This window comes from Oncorhynchus tshawytscha, linkage group LG04 (genome assembly GCF_018296145.1).
Source record: "Oncorhynchus tshawytscha isolate Ot180627B linkage group LG04, Otsh_v2.0, whole genome shotgun sequence".
NCBI lineage: Eukaryota > Metazoa > Chordata > Actinopteri > Salmoniformes > Salmonidae > Oncorhynchus > Oncorhynchus tshawytscha.
The window spans coordinates 54,577,884-54,599,987 of NC_056432.1; the positions used below are offsets into that span (position 1 = coordinate 54,577,884).

The following is a 22,104-nucleotide window of genomic DNA, read 5'->3' on the forward strand; positions in this document are numbered from 1 at the left end:
GAGGACTGTATAGCATCATTTGACAGTGAACTTCAACAATCTTAGTATTGACAAATGGAGTTTGTTTTGTGACGCTCTCAGCATCTTCGGTTAGAAAGAGGAGCTAGAAGAGTAGTGCTTATTCATTTTCCTAATCTACAGCATAACCCAAGGAGTCACTGTAGTGGTGAACTAATGGTGTATCTTATAAGTGAAAATAGCATGTTCTTGAATGTGATTAGAGATATGTTTCAGAAATTGGTTTTAAAATGTATGCTAATATCTCAGCAAAATGGTTGATTATAGACTTTTATGAACAGGGCAGGATCTCAAAATGTGTTGAATACTCCATTACTTTTAGTATGTTAATCAAGAGTTAAACTGAGCAAGCATTGGGAAATGCATCATACAGAACATTTGCAGAATGGTTTAATGTTATCTGGTGAATTTGATCTCCCAAAATGCCTACCTGGATGGCAGTCTGGGAAGTCTGACTTTGAAATTAGTGCATGTAATCCATTCAGCTTTATTTCCCCATTTCCTTTTACACTCCTACTGATATGTTCTGTTGTGCGGGAGTTTGTCACAGAATTGGCTTTACTTATCCATACTACAGCCAAATCCAAGGTCCTTAACTATGACAAGGTCCTTAACTATGACAACATCCATGGCTTATCATTTACCTAGTAGAGAGATGCCAGAGGCCATATTCCCCCATAACCTACTGTTTGACCCCATGCCCTTCATAAATGTCATCCTGTTTGGACAGCTGGATGAGCCAAATAGCAGAGAACAAGAAAGGAAGTAAGTGAGAAAGCAGAGAGCAATAGCACATAGAGAAGTAAAAAGGATGCACAGTGGTAGGAACTTGGTTTTGGTGCATTGTTAAGAGGTTACAAGTTAGTATGGCTTGAGTGGGCACTATCAAACAGCTTTTACTTGGTGTCTTGATGCCTGATACTTGATACTTTTCTAAATGGCATGAACAACAGCTATTAATAAAGTAACCCATGATACAGAGCACAGCAACAAAATGCATTATGGCCCTTGGCCTGTGTCAAGTAGAATTTGTCAAATGCGATTTTCAAAACTTGGACCTGAGATTTGAAATATTCCTTCATAAATGCTGTGTATCAATCTGAACAACCTAATTTGGCAGAATAAGCCTAAATCACAGTGTTTTAGAAAAAGGTTGCTGAGATAAACCATTCTGGGGGACAAGATGTGGCCACATGTTGTTCTTTCACACATCTGAGAGGAGAAAGTGGTGTTTCAATATTTACACAGTGTCACAGCGACATCCTATAAACCCTTGGCCCATTGGTTATGCTAACGACATGCCACAGTCTTAACTCAAAGGTACTCATCCTCTATTGACGTGGTCTTTTCACCCCCCAGACCACAGACATAGGGCCCAGTGTTGTGTGAGATGACTCAATGTTTGTGGTATTTACTGTTAAATGAAAAGAATGTGGGATGCTCTGGCAACAGATGTGTGCCATCACAACTAGCAAATAAAATTGTAACCCTTCGGGTCAAATCATGATGCTGACAAAGCCTGTAGAGACACATTATTACAGGAATGAACTGTTAGTCAGTTCCCAGGACATAGGAACAACTGAAGGCTGTACAGTATGACACAATTATGTGTATGTCCATATTGACAATAGTAACAATAGTAGGATTTATGTGTTAACCTAGTGTTATTAACCTGTTATTAAAATGTCTTTCATTTCTGCTGAAGCACTTATTGGATCTATTTCTTTATCAAAATTCCCCAAAAGTTTGCTGGCATAGTAAGTCACCAGTCTAAAACAGGATACACAGCCATCCTGACCTTGGAGATTCCCAGAAATTCAAATGTTAGTACTCCCCTGAGTATCATCAAGACAACAGCACAGACTTATATTGTATGTGCCCCACATTTCCGGCATGTATTTGCCCTGGTGAGCATCTATTAACAGACTGTTTAATGTTTGCAACTCTTATTGTCTTTTAGGCTTCAATGTGACTGGCATTGTTCAGACATTGTGCAAAAGAGAGTCTTGGTAGGTATACATTGTGTATATTTTGTTATATTTGTGCACAGTTAGTGTGTACTGTGGGACAAGGATAATGAGGTCTGTTTGCAGGTCTCACAAAGCTTCTCTGGGGTGGTCTGAGTAGAGGAGAGCAGGGGAGTGGGAGGGGCTGAGGGACAGGGAGATCTACTATATCTGGAGCAGGGGGATTCACAGAGCACTAGTGAGACACACCTCCAAGCCTGGACAAAAATGACCTGAGACAAGAGAAGAGTGGTTTCAGTGGAATATGGGAACAGGCTATCATCACTAAAGTCCGTTTTCAACAAGTTCAGAAGAAGAAGACCCTGATCTTCAGGTGTTGAGGTAAGCCTTGTAAACATTTACGTACATATTTTTATTTGATGTACATACTTTTCTTGTCAAACACTAGATTCTTATTTACTTGACCGATGGTGATTCTGTCAACACCCTAAGTTCTAGGTTCCTGTTATATGGCATACAATAGAAGTATATATATATATATATATATATATATATATATATATATATATATATATATATATACTTTCTTAAAAATATTTTTTTCCTTCAGATGCTGTGTACAAGACTCAACACAGAAGTTGTCATAAAAGCAGAGACATTGACCTGGCAACATTGAAAACAAGAGAAAGAATATCATTTTCTTAACCCTGCAACAAAAGACAGTGGCTGGTCATAGACTCTCACATTTATCCACTCTGCCCATCCCATTTATGTCGGACTCTGAGCTGCTGCCCTCAGCATCCCCCTCTCCGCCCCCGTTTCACCAGTGTGACTACAGAGAATGGAGACCCACATGGGTAATCATACCCTCAGTCTATCTCCTGGTATTTGTTTTGGGCTCCCTGGGAAATGGGCTTGTCCTCTGGTCATACCTGGATCGACCTGAGGGTAAACCAGCCGGCGTGGGGACCTGCACCAATCGGCGTCTTCAGCAATCTGGAAGGAGTTCTACCCCCAAGTTGTCTGACTCCTCCCGTTCCCTTACTGACTCACTCATTGCCAGCCTGGCAGCAGCAGACCTGGCTTTTGTGGTAACCCTGCCCTTGTGGGCAGCCCACACAGCGCTAGACTACCACTGGCCCTTTGGCAAGCCTCTTTGCCAAGTCAGCAGCTATTTAGTGGCCCTCAACATGTATGCCAGTGTGTTCTCCCTTACGGTCCTGAGCATGGAGCGTTACTGGGTTATTGCTGGCCGACGGCGGTCCAGTAGGGCCCAGGGGAGTGGAGTCTGCCGAGCTGCTTGGGTAGTGGGGAGCGTTTGGGTGGTGGCAGGTATCCTTGCTCTTCCTGCGCTGCTACTGAGGACTGTAAGGGAGGTGGATGTAGGGGGTCAGTATGAAGAAGACTGGCAGACAGCTGAGGAAGAGGAACACTCGGATCATGATCACATGCCCATGTTCATATCTTCCTGTATGATGGACTACTCTGGTCTGATCTCAGCAGAGCTGGAGGAAGATGACAGGGAGCAGGCAGAGCTACTGTGGACGGCGGCTCTAGGACTTAAATCCACCTTGGTTGGCTTTCTGTTGCCTTTGATCATCTTATTGATATGTTACTGCTCCCTAGGCCGCCTCCTCAGCCGCCATTTTGGACAGGGTCCTCGCCCCGACCGCCGACGCCAACGCCGCCTTTTGCGAGTTATCGTCACCTTAGTGCTAGCCTTCTTCCTCTGCTGGCTTCCCTTTCATACCAACAAAACACTTTCCATGCTCGTGGATTTAGAGCTGCTGCCCTACTCCTGCCTATTTGACCGGACTCTGGTTGCAGCTCACCCCTATGCTACCTGTCTAGGGTATGTCAATAGTTGCCTCAACCCCCTTCTATATGCTTGTTGTGATGTGGCCTTTCGGAAGCGCTGCCGGGCCTTACTGCAGTGGTTGTGGTGCAGGGGTAGGTGTGGGAGTCCAATGACAGTAAATGATGATGACAATAGGGAACAAGCCAGCCGGAGTTCTGCAATTCCTTCTGGAACACGCAAGGAAACAGGAGATGGAATTGAGGGGAAGGATGACGTGAGGCATGGCAGAGACTGAGAGGAGGGTAGGAGTGCTGTGGAACCTCAGTCAGAAGAGGACACCAATAAACAGAGACGGATATCCTGGGAAATGTGCAACCCTTACTGTATTCACGTAACCCCTCAGGAGATACATAAACTTAATAAATTCCACTGGGAATGTGTTTGATTGAAAAAGTGTCATTTCTTCCAAGGAGATAGAAAGGAGACCTTCTAGAAAGACACTGGCAATAAAGAAAATGTATAGTATGTGCTACCAAGCTAACAGATGGGTTTTCTGTATATATTTTTTGATATACAGTACCAGTCAAAAGTTTGGACACACCTATCCATTCAGTACTATAGCTGCATAACAATAAGTATGAAATACACATTACAATTGAATACTAAGAATTGTGAATGTAGTATCCCTTTTTTTCTAAGTGTAGTGCAATAAAATGAATGCTTCTCTGTTAAGGACAGTGATGTTCACACAAGCTTTCTCCGGTCCATGAGAATCATGTGTCCCGCTGATGTGGAGGCGGCAGAAATGTTGTTACCAAATGAAATCCTTTAGCCATGGAACTGATACAGCTCATAGTTTCTCACGGAGACACATGGCACTCTCCCTGACACACACACACACACACACACACACACACACACACACACACACACACACACACACACACACACATACATATATATATATATATATATATATATATATATATATATATATATATATATATATATATATATATATATATATATATATACTCCTATTGTATGCCATATAACAGCAACCTAGAACTTAGGGGGTTGACAGAATCACCAACGGTCAAGTAAATAAGAATTAGCCAGCTAGCTAGCTAGCTGGCTAACGTTAGCTAGGCTAGGAGTTAGGGTTAGAGTTAGGAGTTAGGTTAAAGGGTTAAGGTTAGGGTTACAGGAAGGGTTAGCTAAAAGGGTTAAGGTTAGGGTAAGGTGAAGGGTTAGCTAACATACCAAGTAGTTAAAAAGAAGTAAGTTGAAAAGTTGCTAATTCGCTAAAATGCTAAAGTTGCCTGTGATGAGATTTGAACATGCTTTATACGTCCACCCATCCACCCCGACCAACCACGACCAGGTGTAACCATGCCAAACATAACATATCATATAAATTTGAGAGTTACGGATTTACATTTTCTATGTTACATCTAGTCTATGAGACCAGGCTGCCAGAGGTGGTGAGAAGAGCGAAAGAAGGGAACAATTTTGAATAAACTATGGTAGGTGGATTAGAGACACCATTAAATGTTGCTCGCCCAGGATCCTGACATGTTGTATGTTAAAAAGTTGCACTTTGTATCGTTTATTTTATTGGTTATAAACGGCACAGCGCAAACAAAGAGGAAATCTGAGAAAATAGGCAGCATAGTTATTCTGGCTGAACATTTTTTGGACCTAAGGGATTTTACAGCAGAGGCATTACAATCAAATAAATTAAAATAAAATGTTATTTGTCACAGGCTTTGTAAACAACAGGTGTAGATTATCAGTGAAATGCTTACTTACAGATCCTTTTCCAACAATGCAGAGTTAAAAGTAGGAGGAATAAATAACATTATCGAGTAGGCGTAAAAATAATATGTCTATAAACAGGGAGAAAGAGTACAGAGTTGATGTGCAGTAATACAAGGTAATTGAGGTAGCAATGTACATATGGCATGGGTAAAGTGACTAGGCAACAGGATAGATAATAGACAGTAGCAGCAGCGTACTGTGTGTGTGTGTGTGTGTGTGTGTGTGTGTGTGTGTGTGTGTGTGTGTGTGTGTGTGTGTGTGTGTGTGTGTGTGTGTGTGTGTGTGTGTGTGTGTGTGTGTGTGTGTGTGTGTGTGTGTGTGTGTGTGTGTGTGTGTGTGTGTGTGTGTGTGTGTGTGTGTGTGTGTGTGTTGGAGTGTCAGTCTAAGTACAGGTATGTGTGAGTGTGCAAGTAGAGTCCAGTGTTTTCATAGAGTCAATGCGAGAGAGTTAGTGCAAAAAAGGGACAATGCAGTGATGTACTGGGCTGTACTCACCACCCTCTGCGGCGCCTAGTGGTCGGGTGCCTTGTAGTTGCCGTACCAAACGGTGATGCAACCAGTCAAGATGCTTTCAATGGTGCAGCTGTAGACTTTTTTTAAGGATCTGAGGGCCCATGTCAAATCTTTACAGCCTCTTGAGGGGGAAGAGGCACAGTCATGCCTACTTCACAACTGTGTGGGTGTGTGTGGACCATGTTAGTTCCTTCGTGATGTGGACACAGAGGAACTTGAAGCTCTCAACCTGCTACACTACAGCCCCATCGAACGTTTATCTCAGTCACTACCCGTACAGTAGGTGGCGGTAATACACCTCATCGGTTGTAGTCTGCCGATTAACCTCAAAGAAGAAGTAGAAGAACTACCAACACGAAGACAAGAGGAAAGATGGCGTCGCTGAATGACAGATCAGTTTGGGATGAGGTGGAGGTTTGTTCCTTGAATTAACAGATTTGAATGTGTTCATCAATTTATTTTGATTACAACATCTATTATTTGAATATGATCGTAATTATGAAGTTAACATGTATCCAATAAACGAAAGAGCTTATACTGATGTCAGCTAGCATAGCTACAAGCTAACGTTAGCTAGCCTGTTAAATTGATGGGACAGTGACACAGGACATTTTCAAATTTTTAATTTTTTTTAACGTTAGCTTGGTCACATAAAACAAATGTTTTTCTTGGTATTTAGCCTGTTAACACCTTTCTGGTCACTTAAAAACGTTGTTAGCTAGTAAATAACGTTACACACACTGAGACTCGTAAATATATCTGCAAGTTGTTAGCTAACGTTAGCCTGGCTATTTTGCTTGTCTTATTAGCCGCCAGCTAGTTAGCTTATAGCCAGGAGTCATGATTACTGTATTTCGTTAACGATAGTAGCTAAATAGCTACGTTGTATCATAACATTACAATTTTGTTTGTCAACAATAGGATGGGATCGGCGAAGAAGTCCTCAAAATGTCCACCGAAGAGATCGTTCAGCGGACACGTCTTCTGGACAGTGAAATAAAGGTAGATAGCTAACTAGTTATTTTAGCAGCTATTGGTGTATCAGATGGCCCTCAATATTCTCAATTTTCTTCAGCTTCTTATCTGTTATGTCTCCACCATATACTTGACCCTTCCAATTTTTAAATGATGATATGAAAATTATGAATAAGTTGCCTAGGTCTATACATTCAATTGGACTCTTATGTTGTAGATCATGAAGAGTGAGGTATTGAGGGTAACCCATGAGCTGCAGGCCATGAAGGACAAAATCAAAGAAAACACAGAGAAGATCAAAGTGAACAAGACCCTGCCGTACCTGGTCTCCAATGTCATCGAGGTAGGAGCATAAAGAAATGTGTACACTTTCGTCTCAGTGCCAAATTGTTTTATTGTATTGAACAGTTTAGTATCAAAAGCGCAATTCTTGTGAAGCTCACTTTTGTGATGGGTGTAGAGCTAATTGTCTGTTTATGACCATACAACAGTGTCTGGATCATCACAGGTTAAGTTTTAGATGTCTTAAAACTGTCTTGCAGCTTCTGGATGTGGACCCAAATGACCAGGAGGAAGATGGAGCAAACATTGATCTAGATTCCCAAAGGAAGGGCAAATGCGCTGTCATCAAAACATCTACAAGACAGGTAAGTAACAACTAGGAATATGTCCAGTAACAACTAGGAATATGTCCAATCCAGTGTTTTCTGCAGCAGTCATTTAGCTGTGGCGGTGTGCACCAACAAAATTATTGCCGCCACACCAACAAAATATGGAACATGAAAAAATATTTATTCCAAGGAGCACTTTGAAGATGCTGGAACAGTCCACATTTACTTTTCCTCTGCAAACAAACAAGTAATGAATATAAATGTCTGACAACCCCATAATAGAATAGTTTATCCATTTACCTAGTTGGCTTGTTTTTTGTTCTATGCGAGATTAATAATCCTTTTGAGGTGCATTCAAATTACGAGTGCCATAGGGAGGGGGAATTCCCAAAATTGAATATAGGCTGTGAAAATAGGCTTTATTTAGTAGGCTAATAAAACTTTTACCAGCCACACCGGTTTATACTTCATATGGCCTGCGTATGGTATAATGAACTAATGCCTGAATTAATGTAATAATGAACTGAATTATCTAAACCAATAGGCCTACCTGCTTACAGGCTGTTTATCCATCTACTGTGTTGTCCTTCCAAACTGGGGATTTCACTCGTGCAGCACCGTTTCCACTATATTTTTGTAGTCTGTTCCCTTATCGTAACTGTTATTTTTATTTCTCCGCTTAGGCCTACGTTAGCCATTTTCGCGTGAGCTAGGCTATCCAGGGAAAGTAAACTTGGCAAAGTTTTGTATTATCACACGGAGAGAGGGAACGTTTTAGCACCACACAAATAAGGGACAGTTCCCGGCTCCACACTCAATGCATGCGTGGCTGGTAGCCTTATGTCTGGCTTTCCCGCTCACAGAATGGAATTTGCAACACAATAAACTCCTGGGTTTTTAAAATGTGTATTATCTTGATTTAAAATGTTTCCGACCATCATTTAATTGTTCTGAACTGTGAGCCGACCCATGGGGTTGAAAGAATGTGGGTATCCGACCTGATGCTCGACTACTAATGATTAGCCCAATAGGGTAAATGCAGATAGGAAACCCCATTCTTCAGCCTATTTATTTATAGCCACTATGCTGCATCAGTTGGGCTACAGGTGATAATATATCAAAATAATAGTAATTTTACCAATATGTTATTTTTTGTCATTTCTGGAGGTTTAAATTATATTTTAGATGGTGTCATCATAATTTTCTTTTCATTCCTTTTGGACTAAAATGTATATTTTTAATGTCACCAGAACAAAATAAAATAAATCAGCCCCTCTGTGACATTTTCCCCACACCGCTACCAATTCTCCCAGAGGAAACACTGGTCTGATCTCCTCCCAAGTTCAACTGCATTTTGATCAATACTTTTCCTGTGTCATTCTTAGTAAATTAAAACAGTTATTAATAGGAGTTATTCAGCAGTTGTAGTTGACAGCGGTTGCCCCTTTTGTGCTCTTGCAGACATACTTCCTCCCGGTCATTGGCTTGGTGGATGCAGAGAAGCTGAAGCCGGGAGACCTCGTGGTAAACCCCTTATGTTCACTTGAGTGTCCTTGAATAGCAGCTCCCTCTGCTCAACAAGCTATGAATTTATTGTTTGTTTGTGCTTGAGTGTCACTTTTTCTCTTTCCCTGTGGTGATGACCAGGGTGTAAACAAGGACTCATACTTGATCCTGGAAACCCTGCCCACAGAGTATGACTCCAGAGTCAAAGCCATGGAGGTGGACGAGCGCCCCACTGAACAGTACAGTGACATTGGTGGATTAGACAAACAGATCCAGGAGGTCCGATATTATCATTTGTATCTTATCTCTTTAGACACTCGTATGTGAATGTAATTGCAGTTTTAACAACATGTGATGCTATTCCTTTGACTTTCAGCTGGTGGAAGCAATTGTTCTGCCCATGAACCACAAGGAGAAGTTTGAGAACCTGGGTATTCAGCCACCTAAGGGGGTTTTGATGTATGGCCCCCCAGGCACAGGGAAAACCCTACTGGCTAGGGCCTGTGCTGCCCAGACCAAGGTAAAACAAAACATTGACCTTATGGCTTGTATTTTAGCAAGGGGTTATTTGTTTGTGCAGGAGTGTCAACACCTTTTCTGTTTTGGGTAAAATTGTGTAGACAGGCAGTTTTATTTATTTATCTTTCATCCTACTACAGGCCACATTTCTCAAGCTGGCTGGCCCACAGCTGGTCCAGATGTTCATTGGTGATGGTGCCAAGCTTGTCCGAGACGCCTTTGCCCTGGCCAAGGAGAAGGCCCCCTCTATCATCTTCATAGATGAGCTGGACGCCATTGGAACCAAACGGTGAGTGGTGCAGTTAAACTGTATGAGTCCTACACACTGTAAACCAGCTACCGATGAGAAGTTTCACAGTTGCTTTCTATAGCTGTTTTAATAGCATCGACATAAGCCTCTGATCCCTTTTGATTTCTCCAGGTTTGACAGTGAGAAAGCAGGTGACAGGGAGGTTCAGAGAACTATGCTTGAGCTCCTCAACCAGCTGGATGGGTTCCAGCCCAACATGCAAGTTAAGGTATTACTCAGTTCTTTAAAAACAAATCTTCACTTAGTGATCCCTTCCCGCTCGAATCCCGGTAACGGGATTGATTAGACAACATCCAGTGAAATTGCAGCGCGCCAAATTCAAAAACAGAAATACTCATAATAGAAATTCACAAAACATACATGTGTAACACATCAGAATAAAGCTTAACTTCTTGTTAATCCAGCCGTAGTGTCAGATTTCAAAAAAGCTTTATGGCGAAAGCAGACCATGCGATTATCTGAGGACAGCGCCCTGCATACCAACACATGAAAACATATATAAACACACATATTTCAACCAGGCAGGTGCTACACAAAAGTCAGAAATAACGATATAATTCATGCCTTACCTTTGAAGATCTTCTTCTGTTAGCACTCCAAAATGTCCCAGAAACATCACAAATGGTCCTTTTTGTTTGATAAATTCCTTCTTTATTTCCCCAAAATATCAATTTATTTGGCGCGTTTGATTCAGAAAATACACCGGTTCCAACTCGCCCACATGACTACAAAGTATCTAATAAGTTACCTGTAAACTTGGTCCAAACATTTCAAACAACTTTCCTAATCCAACCATAGGTATCCTAAAACGTAAATAATCTATAAAACTTAAGATGGGATAAACTGTGTTCAATACCGGATGAAAACAAAGTGAAGCGCGTTCCAGGTCACGTGCACCAAAAGACTTGAGTCCACCTGGAGTGACACATGGAAAGAACAGGGCTACTTCTTCATTTCTCAAAAGAAAAACATCAACCAATTTCTAAAGACTGTTGACATCTAGTGGAAGCCATAGGAACTGCAAGCAGATTCCTATTAAAAAGGGCTTACCATAGAAAACTAATGGAAAACAGATTGACCCCAACTTTTTTTTCCTGGCTGGATTGTGCTCGGGGTTTCGCCTGCCAAATCAGTTATGTTATACTCACAGACATTATTCAAACAGTTTTAGAAACTTCACAGAGTGTTTTCTATCCTAATAATATGCATATCCTAGCTTCTGAGCCTGAGTAGCAGGCAGTTTACTTTGGGCACGCTTTTCATCCGGACTGTATTGTTAGCCCGGCTGACGTGACTCAGAGCGCAGGGAGAGCTGTGACGTACTGGTCTGGATAGGAGACCGTTGTAAATGCATTATCGATTGGTTCTCTTCGCTGAATTTGTGCAGTGCGAACACTCCAAAGGAACTCAGACCCCTCAAGAACCCCCGACGTGAACCGAACTGAGAACATCTCGAGGGGTTCAATTCAGTTTGCTTGAATTCCGCGGTCCGGTTTTCTTTTTTTTTTAGGGCACTGTGAACACAAAGCACCATTTTCCCGTGCCATAAACCCTCACATTGGTGCCACAAAAGAGAGATGATGTGCAGGTTTGTGGAAAAAACGTTTGCTGTTTTTGGATATTGATTAGCGATTATGAATGCATAGACATTACAAAATATGTTTTATACTGACACGATGTTCAGATTATTTGTTTGCAATATGTTCTCTTTAGACTAGAGGTCTTCACAGGTCCAACAGACCCCAAACCCAGAGGGTCTGGGTTCTAAATCCCGACTTTAGTCTCGGATCAGGGTAGGATCTGATATAATTTCTACGGGTCTTGGGTATGTGTATTTAAAATTGATTTACCAACTGGACCCGATTGGACCTGTCCTCTGTTAATTTATTGTTTGTGTGATGAGAACTGCGTGAGCTTATGTCAACAAATTGCAACTCAATAAAACATATAGCTTATGTCCAGCTGAAACTGGTTCCAGCTGCTCACCTCACAGGTTCCTGCTACTGAGGAGAGAGTTTAAAAGGAGCTGTGGACGGCTACTGTTGATTGTGAAGATGGGAGTTCTTCTTCATTGAAGTAAAATGAAAGTTAGAGGAAAAAGAGTACAGTGAAAAGAAGCTGACAAATTTTTATATTGTAGTGGACAAAGATTATTGGCAGGGCCAAATGGATTGTGTGCGACTCACTATTCAAGTTTGATACAATTTTATACCTGTCATTTATGTATTTTTGAATTTATTATAAATTGTTTTGTCATTAATAATTATTATAAGCTTGTTGTAAAAGAAATAGCATTAGCCTATTGCTGTCATTTGGTAGGCCGACATTCGGTATTGCCTTTGTTGATAATAGGTGCAATATATGCCGAGCCCGTTAAACTTTTTTTTCTGTTGAGACATTTTCATTAGGCAAATTAAATTCCAGCTGTAATGTTTGCCATAATATAATTACTGGTACTTTATTTTATTTATTTATTTTATTTCAACTTTATTTAACCAGGTAGGCAAGTTGAGAAAGTTCTCATTTACAATTGCGACCTGGCCAAGATAAATCAAAGCAGTTCGACACATACAACGACACAGAGTTACACATGGAGTAAAACAAACATACAGTCAATAATACAGTATAAACAAGTCTATATACGATGTGTGCAAATGAGGTGAGATAAGGGAGGTAAAGGCAAAAAAGGCGATGGTGGCAAAGTAAATACAATATAGCAAGTAAAACACTCTAATGGTAGATTTGCAATGGAAGAATGTGCAAAGTAGAAATAAAAATAATGGGGTGCAAAGGAGCAAAATTAATTAATGAAATACAGTAGGGAAAGAGGTAGTTGTTTGGGCTAAATTATAGGTGGGCTATGTACAGGTGCAGTAATCTGTGAGCTGCTCTGACAGTTGGTGCTTAAAGCTAGTGAGGGAGATAAGTGTTTCCAGTTTCAGAGATTTTTGTAGTTCGTTCCAGTCATTGGCAGCAGAGAACTGGAAGGAGAGGCGGCCAAAGAAAGAATTGGTTTTGGGGGTGACTAGAGAGATATACCTGCTGGAGCGTGTGCTACAGGTGGGAGATGCTATGGTGACCAGCGAGCTGAGATAAGGGGGACTTTACCTAGCAGGGTCTTGTAGATGACATGGAGCCAGTGGGTTTGGCGACGAGTATGAAGCGAGGGCCAGCCAACGAGAGCGTACAGGTCGCAATGGTGGGTAGTATATGGGGCTTTGGTGACAAAACGGATTGCACTGTGATAGACTGCATCCAATTTGTTGAGTAGGGTATTGGAGGCTATTTTGTAAATGACATCGCCAAAGTCGAGGATTGGTAGGATGGTCAGTTTTACAAGGGTATGTTTGGCAGCATGAGTGAAGGATGCTTTGTTGTGAAATAGGAAGCCAATTCTAGATTTAACTTTGGATTGGAGATGTTTGATATGGGTCTGGAAGGAGAGTTTACAGTCTAACCAGACACCTAAGTATTTGTAGTTGTCCACGTATTCTAAGTCAGAGCCGTCCAGAGTAGTGATGTTGGACAGGCGGGCAGGTGCAGGTAGCGATCGGTTGAAGAGCATGCATTTAGTTTTACTTGTATTTAAGAGCAATTGGAGGCCACTGAAGGAGAGTTGTATGGCATTGAAGCTTGCCTGGAGGGTTGTTAACAGTGTCCAAAGAAGGGCCAGAAGTATCCAGAATGGTGTCGTCTGCGTAGAGGTGGATCAGAGACTCACCAGCAGCAAGAGCGACCTCATTGATGTATACAGAGAAGAGAGTCGGTCCAAGAATTGAACCCTGTGGCACCCCCATAGAGACTGCCAGAGGTCCGGACAGCAGACCCTCCGATTTGACACACTGAACTCTATCAGAGAAGTAGTTGGTGAACCAGGCGAGGCAATCATTTGAGAAACCAAGGCTGTCGAGTCTGCCGATGAGGATGTGGTGATTGACAGAGTCGAAAGCTTTGGCCAGATCAATGAATACGGCTGCACAGTAATGTTTCTTATCGATGGCGGTTAAGATATCGTTTAGGACCTTGAGCGTGGCTGAGGTGCACCCATGACCAGCTCTGAAACCAGATTGCATAGCAGACAAGGTATGGTGAGATTCGAAATGGTTGGTAATCTGTTTGTTGACTTGGCTTTCGAAGACCTTAGAAAGGCATGGTAGGATAGATATAGGTCTGTAGCAGTTTGGGTCAAGAGTGTCCCCCCCTTTGAAGAGGGGGATGACCGCAGCTGCTTTCCAATCTTTGGGAATCTCAGACGACACGAAAGAGAGGTTGAACAGGCTAGTAATAGGGGTGGCAACAATTTCGGCAGATAATTTTAGAAAGAAAGGGTCCAGATTGTCTAGCCCGGCTGATTTGTAGGGGTCCAGATTTTGCAGCTCTTTCAGAACATCAGCTGAACGGATTTGGGAGAAGGAGAAATGGGGAAGGCTTGGGCGAGTTGCTGTGGGGGGTGCAGTGCTGTTGACCAGGGTAGGAGTACTAAAAGTACTAAAAGCATGAAAAGGATAAACCAAAGAGGGGCAAAATGTAATTTAATGCCGCAATATAATAACCTGTTCGTGTTTTCCATATAAACAATGACTTGACTTTTATTACCCTAATAAAGCTAAGCAACTTTTTGTGAAGGTATGGTTATTATTAGGCTTAGCTTACTGCAGGCCTATGAAGGCAGTGCGCACTGGCACTCCCAACAGTTTTATGCCTACCAGAGTTACTCCAACAACATAATGCTTATCTTCATTTAGAATATTCGGATTGAAAATTAACGAATTAGCCTCCTGTACACCCGTATCTATTTAGCAGTAGTAGCCTATCTGACTAGTGTAAAGAAGTCGGTTTCGTCTATCTTTCTCTGGGGCTATGCCTAAGCTTTGCTCCCTTAATAAATATACATACATACATACATACATACATACATACATACATACATACATACATACATACATACATACATACATACATACATACATATACTGCTCAAAAAAATATAGGGAACACTAAAATAACACATCCTAGATCTGAATGAATGAAATATTCTTATTAAATACATTTTTCTTTACATAGTTGAATGTGCTGACAACAAAATCACACAAAAATTATCAATGGAAATCTAATTTATCAACCCATGGAGGTCTGGATTTGGAGTCACACTCAAAATTAAAGTGGAAAACCACACCTACAGGCTGGTCCAACTTTGATGTTAATGTCCTTAAAACAAGTCAAAATGAGGCTCAGTTGTGTGTGGCCTCCATGTGCCTGTATGACCTCCCTACAACACCTGGGCATGCTCCTGATGAGGTGGCGGATGGTCTCCTGAGGGATCTCCTCCCAGACCTGGACTAAAGCATCCACCAACTGTTGGTGGATGGAGCAAGACATGATGTCCCAGATGTGCTCAATTGGATTCAGGTCTGGGGAACGGGCGGGCCAGTCCATAGCATCAATGCCTTCCTCTTGCAGGAACTGCTGACACACTCCAGCCACATGAGGTCTAACATTGTCTTGCATTAGGAGGAACCCAATGCCAACCGCACCAGGATATGGTCTCACAAGGGGTCTGAGGATCTCATTTCGGTACCTAATGGCAGTCAGGCTACCTCTGGCGAGCACATGGAGGGCTGTGCGGCCCCCCAAAGAAATGCCACCCCACACCATGACTGACCCACCGCCGAACCGGCCATGCTAGAGGATGTTGCAGGCAGCAGAACGTTCTCCACGGCGTCTCCAGACCCTGTCACGTCTGTCACATGTGCTCAGTGTGAACCTGCTTTCATCTGTGAAGAGCACAGGGCGCCAGTGGCGAATTTGTCAATCTTGGTGTTCTCTGGCAAATGCCAAACGTCCTGCACGGTGTTGGGCTGTAAGCACAACCCCCACCTGTGGACGTCGGGCCCTCATACCACCCTCACGGAGTCTGTTTCTGACCGTTTGAGCAGACACATGCACATTTGTGGCCTGCTGGAGGTCATTTTGCAGGGCTCTGGCAGTGCTCCTCCTTGCACAAAGGCGGAGGTAGCGGCCCTGCTGCTGGGTTGTTGCCCTCCTACGGCCTCCTCCATGTCTCCTGATGTACTGGCCTGTCTCCTGGTAGCGCCTCCATGCTCTGGACACTACGCTGACAGACACAGCAAACCTTCTTGCCACAGCTCGCATTGATGTGCCATCCTGGATGATCTGCACTACCTGAGCTACTTGTGTGGGTTGTAGACTCCGTCTCATACTACCACTAGAGTGAAAGCACCGCCAGCATTCAAAAGGGACCAAAACATCAGCCAGGAAACATAGGAACTGAGAAGTGGTCTGTGGTCACCACCTGCAGAACCACTCCTTTATTGGGGGTGTCTTGCTAATTGCCTATAATTTCCACCTGTTGTCTATTCCATTTGCACAACAGCATGTGAAATGTATTGTCAATCAGTGTTGCTTCCTAAGTGGACAGTTTGATTTCACAGAAGTGTGATTGACTTGGAGTTACATTGTGTTGTTTAAGTGTTCCCTTTATTTTTTTCGGCAGTGTATATATATATATATGTATGTGTGTGTGTGTGTGTATATATATATGTATGTATGTATGAGACAAAGTAGAATCGCAATTCAACGGCTCAGACACAAGAGGTATGTGGCAGGGTCTACAGTCAATCGCGGATTACAAAAAGAAAACCAGCCCAGTCACGGACCAGGATGCCTTGCTCCCAGGCAGACTAAATAACTTTTTTGCCCGCTTTGAGGACAATACAGTGCCACTGACACGGCCCGCAACCAAAACATGCGGACTCTCCTTCACTGCAGCCGAGGTGAGAAAAACATTTAAACGTGTTAACCCTCGCAAGGCTGCAGGCCCAGACAGCATCCCCAGCCGTGCCCTCAGAGCATGCGCAGACCAGCTGGCTGGTGTGTTTACGGACATATTCAATCGATCCCTATCCCAGTCTGCTGTTCCCACATGCTTCAAGAGGGCCACCATTGTTCCTGTTCCCAAGAAAGCTAAGGTAACTGAGCTAAACGACTACTGCCCCGTAGCACTCACTTCCGTCATCATGAAGTGCTTTGAGAGACTAGTCAAAGACCATATCACCTCCACCCTACCTGACACCCTAGACCCACTCCAATTTGCTTACCGCCCAAATAGGTCCACAGACGATGCAATCTCAACCATACTGCACACTGCCCTAACCCATCTGGACAAGAGGAATACCTATGTGAGAATGCTGTTCATCGACTACAGCTCAGCATTTAACACCATAGTACCCTCCAAACTCGTCATCAAGCTCGAGACCCTTGGTCTCGACCCCGCCCTGTGCAACTGGGTACTGGACTTCCTGACGGGCCCCCAGGTGGTGAGGGTAGGTAACAACATCTCCACCCTGCTGATCCTCAACACTGGGGCCCCACAAGGGTGCGTTCTGAGCCCTCTCCTGTACTCCCTGTGCACCCACGACTGCGTGGCCACGCACACCTCCAACTCAATCATCAAGTTTGCGGATGACACAACAGTGGTAGGCTTGATTACCAACAACGACGAGACGGCCTACAGGGAGGAGGTGAGGGCCCTCGGAGTGTGGTGTCAGGAAAATAACCTCACACTCAATGTCAACAAAACTAAGGAGATGATTGTGGACTTCAGGAAACAGCAGAGGGAACACCCCCCTATCCACATCGATGGAACAGTAGTGGAGAGGGTAGTAAGTTTTAAGTTCCTCGGCGTACACATCACAGACAAACTGAATTGGTCCACCCACACAGACAGCATCGTGAAGAAGGCGCAGCAGCGCCTCTTCAACCTCAGGAGGCTGAAGAAATTTGGCTTGTCACCAAAAGCACTCACAAACTTCTACAGATGCACAATCGAGAGCATCCTGTCGGGCTGTATCACCGCCTGGTACGGCAACTGCTCCGCCCACAACCGTAAGGCTCTCCAGAGGGTAGTGAGGTCTGCACAACGCATCACCGGGGCAAACTACCTGCCCTCCAGGACACCTACATCACCCGATGTCACAGGAAGGCCATAAAGATCATCAAGGACAACAACCACCCGAGCCACTGCCTGTTCACCCCGCTATCATCCAGAAGGCGAGGTCAGTACAGGTGCATCAAAGCTGGGACCGAGAGACTGAAAAACAGCTTCTATCTCAAGGCCATCAGACTGTTAAACAGCCACCAATAACATTGAGTGGCTGCTGCCAACACACTGACTCAACTCCAGCCACTTTAATAATGGGAATTGATGGGAAATGTAAAATATATCACTAGCCACTTTAAACAATGCTACCTAATATAATGTTTACATACCCTACATTATTCATCTCATATGTATACGTATATACTGTACTCTATATCATCTACTGCATCTTTATGTAATACATGTATCACTAGCCACTTTAACTATGCCACTTTGTTTACATACTCATCTCATATGTATATACTGCACTCAATACCATCTACTGTATCTCGCCTATGCCGCTCTGTACCATCACTCATTCATATATCTTTATGTACATATTCTTTATCCCCTTACACTTGTGTCTATAAGGTAGTAGTTTTGGAATTGTTTGCTAGATTACTTGTTGGTTATTACTGCATTGTCGGAACTAGAAGCGCAAGCATTTCGCAACACTCGCATTAACATCTGCTAACCATGTGTATGTGACAAATAAAATTTGATTTGATTTGTATTAGCTCTGACCACAGCTTGTGAATTGGGGGAAGGGAAGGCCTTTACTGGCTACTCTGACTCAGCATATGTTATTGGGGTTTGTTTGTCATGGTGTAGGATTTGGAGAGCAAGAGAGTTTACTAATACCACAGACACACCTATTAAAAACAGACCTTTTGTTGAACAGTTATTTGAAGCTATGTGAAAACCTAACACACTGGCTATTGTTAAGGTTGAGGCATACACGGGCTGGTGTGATAATGCTAGAATTGGTAACGGCATAGCTGATGAGGCGGCCAAATTGGCTGTTTCCCTTTGTCACACACATGCATTTGATTTTTTGTTGTCGTTTGTATCATTTGAAACTACTGATCTTGAGAAACAGCAGCAGTCTGATATTCTCTATCACCAGGTGTGGAGGGAGAGAGGGTGTGCTCTCTGTCCTAGGTCTGGTTTATGGCTACATCTTTAGTCTGACATGCCCTGTTTACCATCAACCAATGATCTTTAATATTTGCCAATTGGCTCATGAAGTGAGCCATTCGTCAAAGGGGGATATGAGAGGAGAATGGAGGAGGAGAATGTTTGAAATTTAAATTTGACCCAAAATTTGAATCAGCACGTAAAAGAGTTCATTTATCCACTGCAACCAGGGAAGTCCCCCACTCCAAAAGGATATTTTGTCCACATAGCTATGGATTTTATAGACACGATAGAGCGAAAAGAAAGAGATACTGCCTGGTGATAATTGACAGGTTTACCAGGTGGGTGGAACCATCCAACTGCGTTGCGCGAACAGTTGCTAGTTAGGAAAATTATACTCAGGTTCGGAGTGCCTGAGGTTTGTCTGCAGACAATGGGACCCATCTCATAGGAGATGTGGTTACCCAAATGGCCAAAATGATGGGTGTTGACCAGAAGTTTGTGTCCATCTATCAACCGCGGAGTAATGAGATTTACAGAGGGCTAATAAGAACATGTTATTCTCCCTTGTCAAACTATGCCACAGGAATGACATGGGTAGAGGGATTACCTCTTGTCCTCATGAAAATGTGCAGCAGCAGGGTAGCCTAGTGGTTAGAGCGTGTGACTAGTAACCGGAAGGTTGTGAGTTCAAACCCCTGAGCTGACAAGGTACAAATCTGTCGTTCTGCCCCTGAACAGGCTGTTAACCCACTGATCCTAGGCCGTCATTGAAAATAAGAATTTGTTCTTAACTGACGTGCCTAGTTAAATAAAGGTAAAAAGTAAAAAAAAATGTATATACTGTACTTGATACCATCTACTGCATCTTGCCTATGCTGCTCTGTACCATTCATTCATTCATATATCTTTATATACATATTCTTTATCCCTTTACACTTGTAAGGTAGTAGTTTTGGAATTGTTAGCTAGATTACTCGTTGGTTATTACTGCATTGTCGGAACTAGCAGCACAAGCATTTCGCTACACTCGCATTAACATCTGCTAACCATGTGTATGTGACAAATAAAATTTGATGTGTGTGTGTATATATATATATACACACACACACATCAAATCAAAATGTATTTGTCACATACACATGGTTAGCAGATGTTAATGCGAGTGTATATATATATACACACACACATCAAATCAAAATTTATTTGTCACATACACATGGTTAGCAGATGTTAATGCGAGTGTAGCGAAATGCTTGTGCTGCTAGTTCCGACAATGCAGTAATAACCAACGAGTAATCTAGCTAACAATTCCAAAACTACTACCTTATATAGCGACCAGTTGGAGGTTTCTTTCTCTTTCTACTCTCGGATCTGAACGGTCTCTCAGATCCAAACCAGCACTGATCTGTTTGCCATGGTCCTTTTCGGGAACAGGTCAGACTGTTCTCGGGTCCATTCGGAACAGTTCTCCGTTTAAAAACACATCGGGTCCGGTGGGAAAGCCACAGATCCATTTTGGAATGGGTCCTGTTTTTTATACCAGTGAAGACCTACTTTAGACTGAGTTTCATAAGCTGTTTATTCGATTGTGGGGTTTGAATAGTGAGAAGACAACACAGGGTACAAAGTCCAGGCTAGTTAATAAAGGGGCAGTAGCCTACATCGGGTGTACAATTTTCAATTACAGTGTTATTTAATCTGCAGTTTTTATTCTACCAATAATATTGACATGTTAATTATAAATCAGATTATAATAAATTATCTTCTAGCTTCCAAAATGTGAGTAGGTATATCTAGCTGTACAATAAAGTTCTGATGGAATGGCTGGTCCTGCACTTTGTAAAAACAGTGCATTGAGTGGGACGAAAAAATAGGTGACGTGAACTGGTAAAAAAGTTGAGTAGTGTGAATACAAAGTTCATTTTAAAGAGGACTGAGATTAGTTATTTTAAACACCCTCAGATGTTTTAGGGATGAGACTTCTCATTGTTTAGATTTGAAAATCCAACAGTTGTAATGGGAGGGGGTGGCGACCAGGGGCTGTGTTTGATTGGTAAAAGCACAGCCCCCTTCGTTATCGACATATCGTGCCGACAACATCGTCTTTCCAGACTGAGGTCAGGAGGACTTCGAGTTAGGCGTTAGCCAGACTACTATATTGTATGCTGACGCCTTGACTTTCTGATCCTCTTCTGCCAGGTTATTGCTGCCACTAACAGGGTGGATATCCTAGATCCCGCACTGCTGCGTTCTGGACGTTTAGACCGTAAGATTGAGTTCCCAATGCCCAATGAGGAAGCACGAGCCCGCATCATGCAGATTCACTCACGCAAGATGAACGTCAGGTTTGGACCAATCCGCTATGCTTCATCAGCCAAATTGATATGCATGTTATGATTTATAATTAAATATACTCTGGTCTTCCCACAGCCCTGATGTCAACTACGAGGAGCTGGCCAGGTGCACTGATGATTTCAATGGCGCCCAGTGCAAAGCAGTGTGTGTGGAGGCGGTGAGTCATACTAAACATGCACAAATTTGTGAAAGAACCAGCCCAATAACTAAAGTTATGTTGTTTCCTTTACCCTGGTGAAACTGTTCAGTGACTTAATTTGCCCATTTGTTAAAAAAAAAAAGACCTAGATACATTTAGGAACAAACATGGATTTAACTTTCTTTCTCTTCCAGGGTATGATCGCCCTTCGCAGGGGGGCAACTGAGCTCAATCATGAGGACTACATGGAAGGCATCTTAGAAGTACAGGCCAAGAAAAAGGCCAACCTGCAGTACTACGCCTAAGTCCCTGGAGCTTCAGGGGAAGGGTGCATGTGATACTCTCCAGATGTGTCCAAAACATGAACCAATCTCTATACTGTTAGTGTGCAACATTGTCATTTCTCTCTCGTGTGAGACCTGTTTTGGCTTGTTTATGGTCCATGAAAGAATAAAGGCTTTACATTTGCCCTTTGGCTGGATGGAAAAGATAT

The 22,104-nt window shown here is 42.8% G+C and overlaps 2 protein-coding genes across 3 annotated transcripts; both read left to right on the forward strand.

The window, feature by feature from the left end:
* Positions 1–2,237: 2,237 nt before the first annotated feature.
* Positions 2,238–4,390, forward strand: aplnr2 (apelin receptor 2). The gene is made up of 2 exons (XM_024418622.1): positions 2,238–2,366; positions 2,596–4,390. The coding sequence occupies exon 2, from the start codon at positions 2,756–2,758 to the stop codon at positions 4,076–4,078; it is 1,323 nt and encodes a 440-aa protein (XP_024274390.1). The 5' UTR covers positions 2,238–2,366; positions 2,596–2,755; the 3' UTR covers positions 4,079–4,390.
* A 1,988-nt stretch (positions 4,391–6,378) lies between these two features.
* On the forward strand, positions 6,379–22,086 carry psmc3 (proteasome 26S subunit, ATPase 3). 2 transcript variants are annotated; one of them, XM_024418623.2, is made up of 12 exons: positions 6,379–6,531; positions 7,039–7,119; positions 7,310–7,435; positions 7,635–7,739; positions 9,165–9,227; positions 9,351–9,488; positions 9,586–9,729; positions 9,869–10,017; positions 10,150–10,246; positions 21,317–21,462; positions 21,548–21,629; positions 21,806–22,086. In XM_024418623.2, the coding sequence occupies exons 1-12, from the start codon at positions 6,490–6,492 to the stop codon at positions 21,914–21,916; spliced, it is 1,284 nt and encodes a 427-aa protein (XP_024274391.1). In that variant the 5' UTR covers positions 6,379–6,489; the 3' UTR covers positions 21,917–22,086. The 2 variants fall into 2 exon arrangements, with proteins under 2 accessions (XP_024274391.1, XP_024274392.1); XM_024418624.2 differs by having other exon boundaries at positions 6,387–6,525.
* Positions 22,087–22,104: the final 18 nt, after the last annotated feature.

Excerpts from the sequence above, each read along its gene's own strand:
- aplnr2 (XM_024418622.1), top strand. The coding sequence starts at position 2,756 with ATGTCGGACTCTGAGCTGCTGCCCTCAGCATCCCCCTCTCCGCCCCCG.
- psmc3 (XM_024418623.2), top strand. The coding sequence starts at position 6,490 with ATGGCGTCGCTGAATGACAGATCAGTTTGGGATGAGGTGGAG. Across the intron at positions 9,228-9,350 it reads TGAAGCCGGGAGACCTCGTG|GGTGTAAACAAGGACTCATA; the intron begins GTAAACCCCTTA and ends GGTGATGACCAG. Across the intron at positions 9,730-9,868 it reads CCTGTGCTGCCCAGACCAAG|GCCACATTTCTCAAGCTGGC; the intron begins GTAAAACAAAAC and ends ATCCTACTACAG.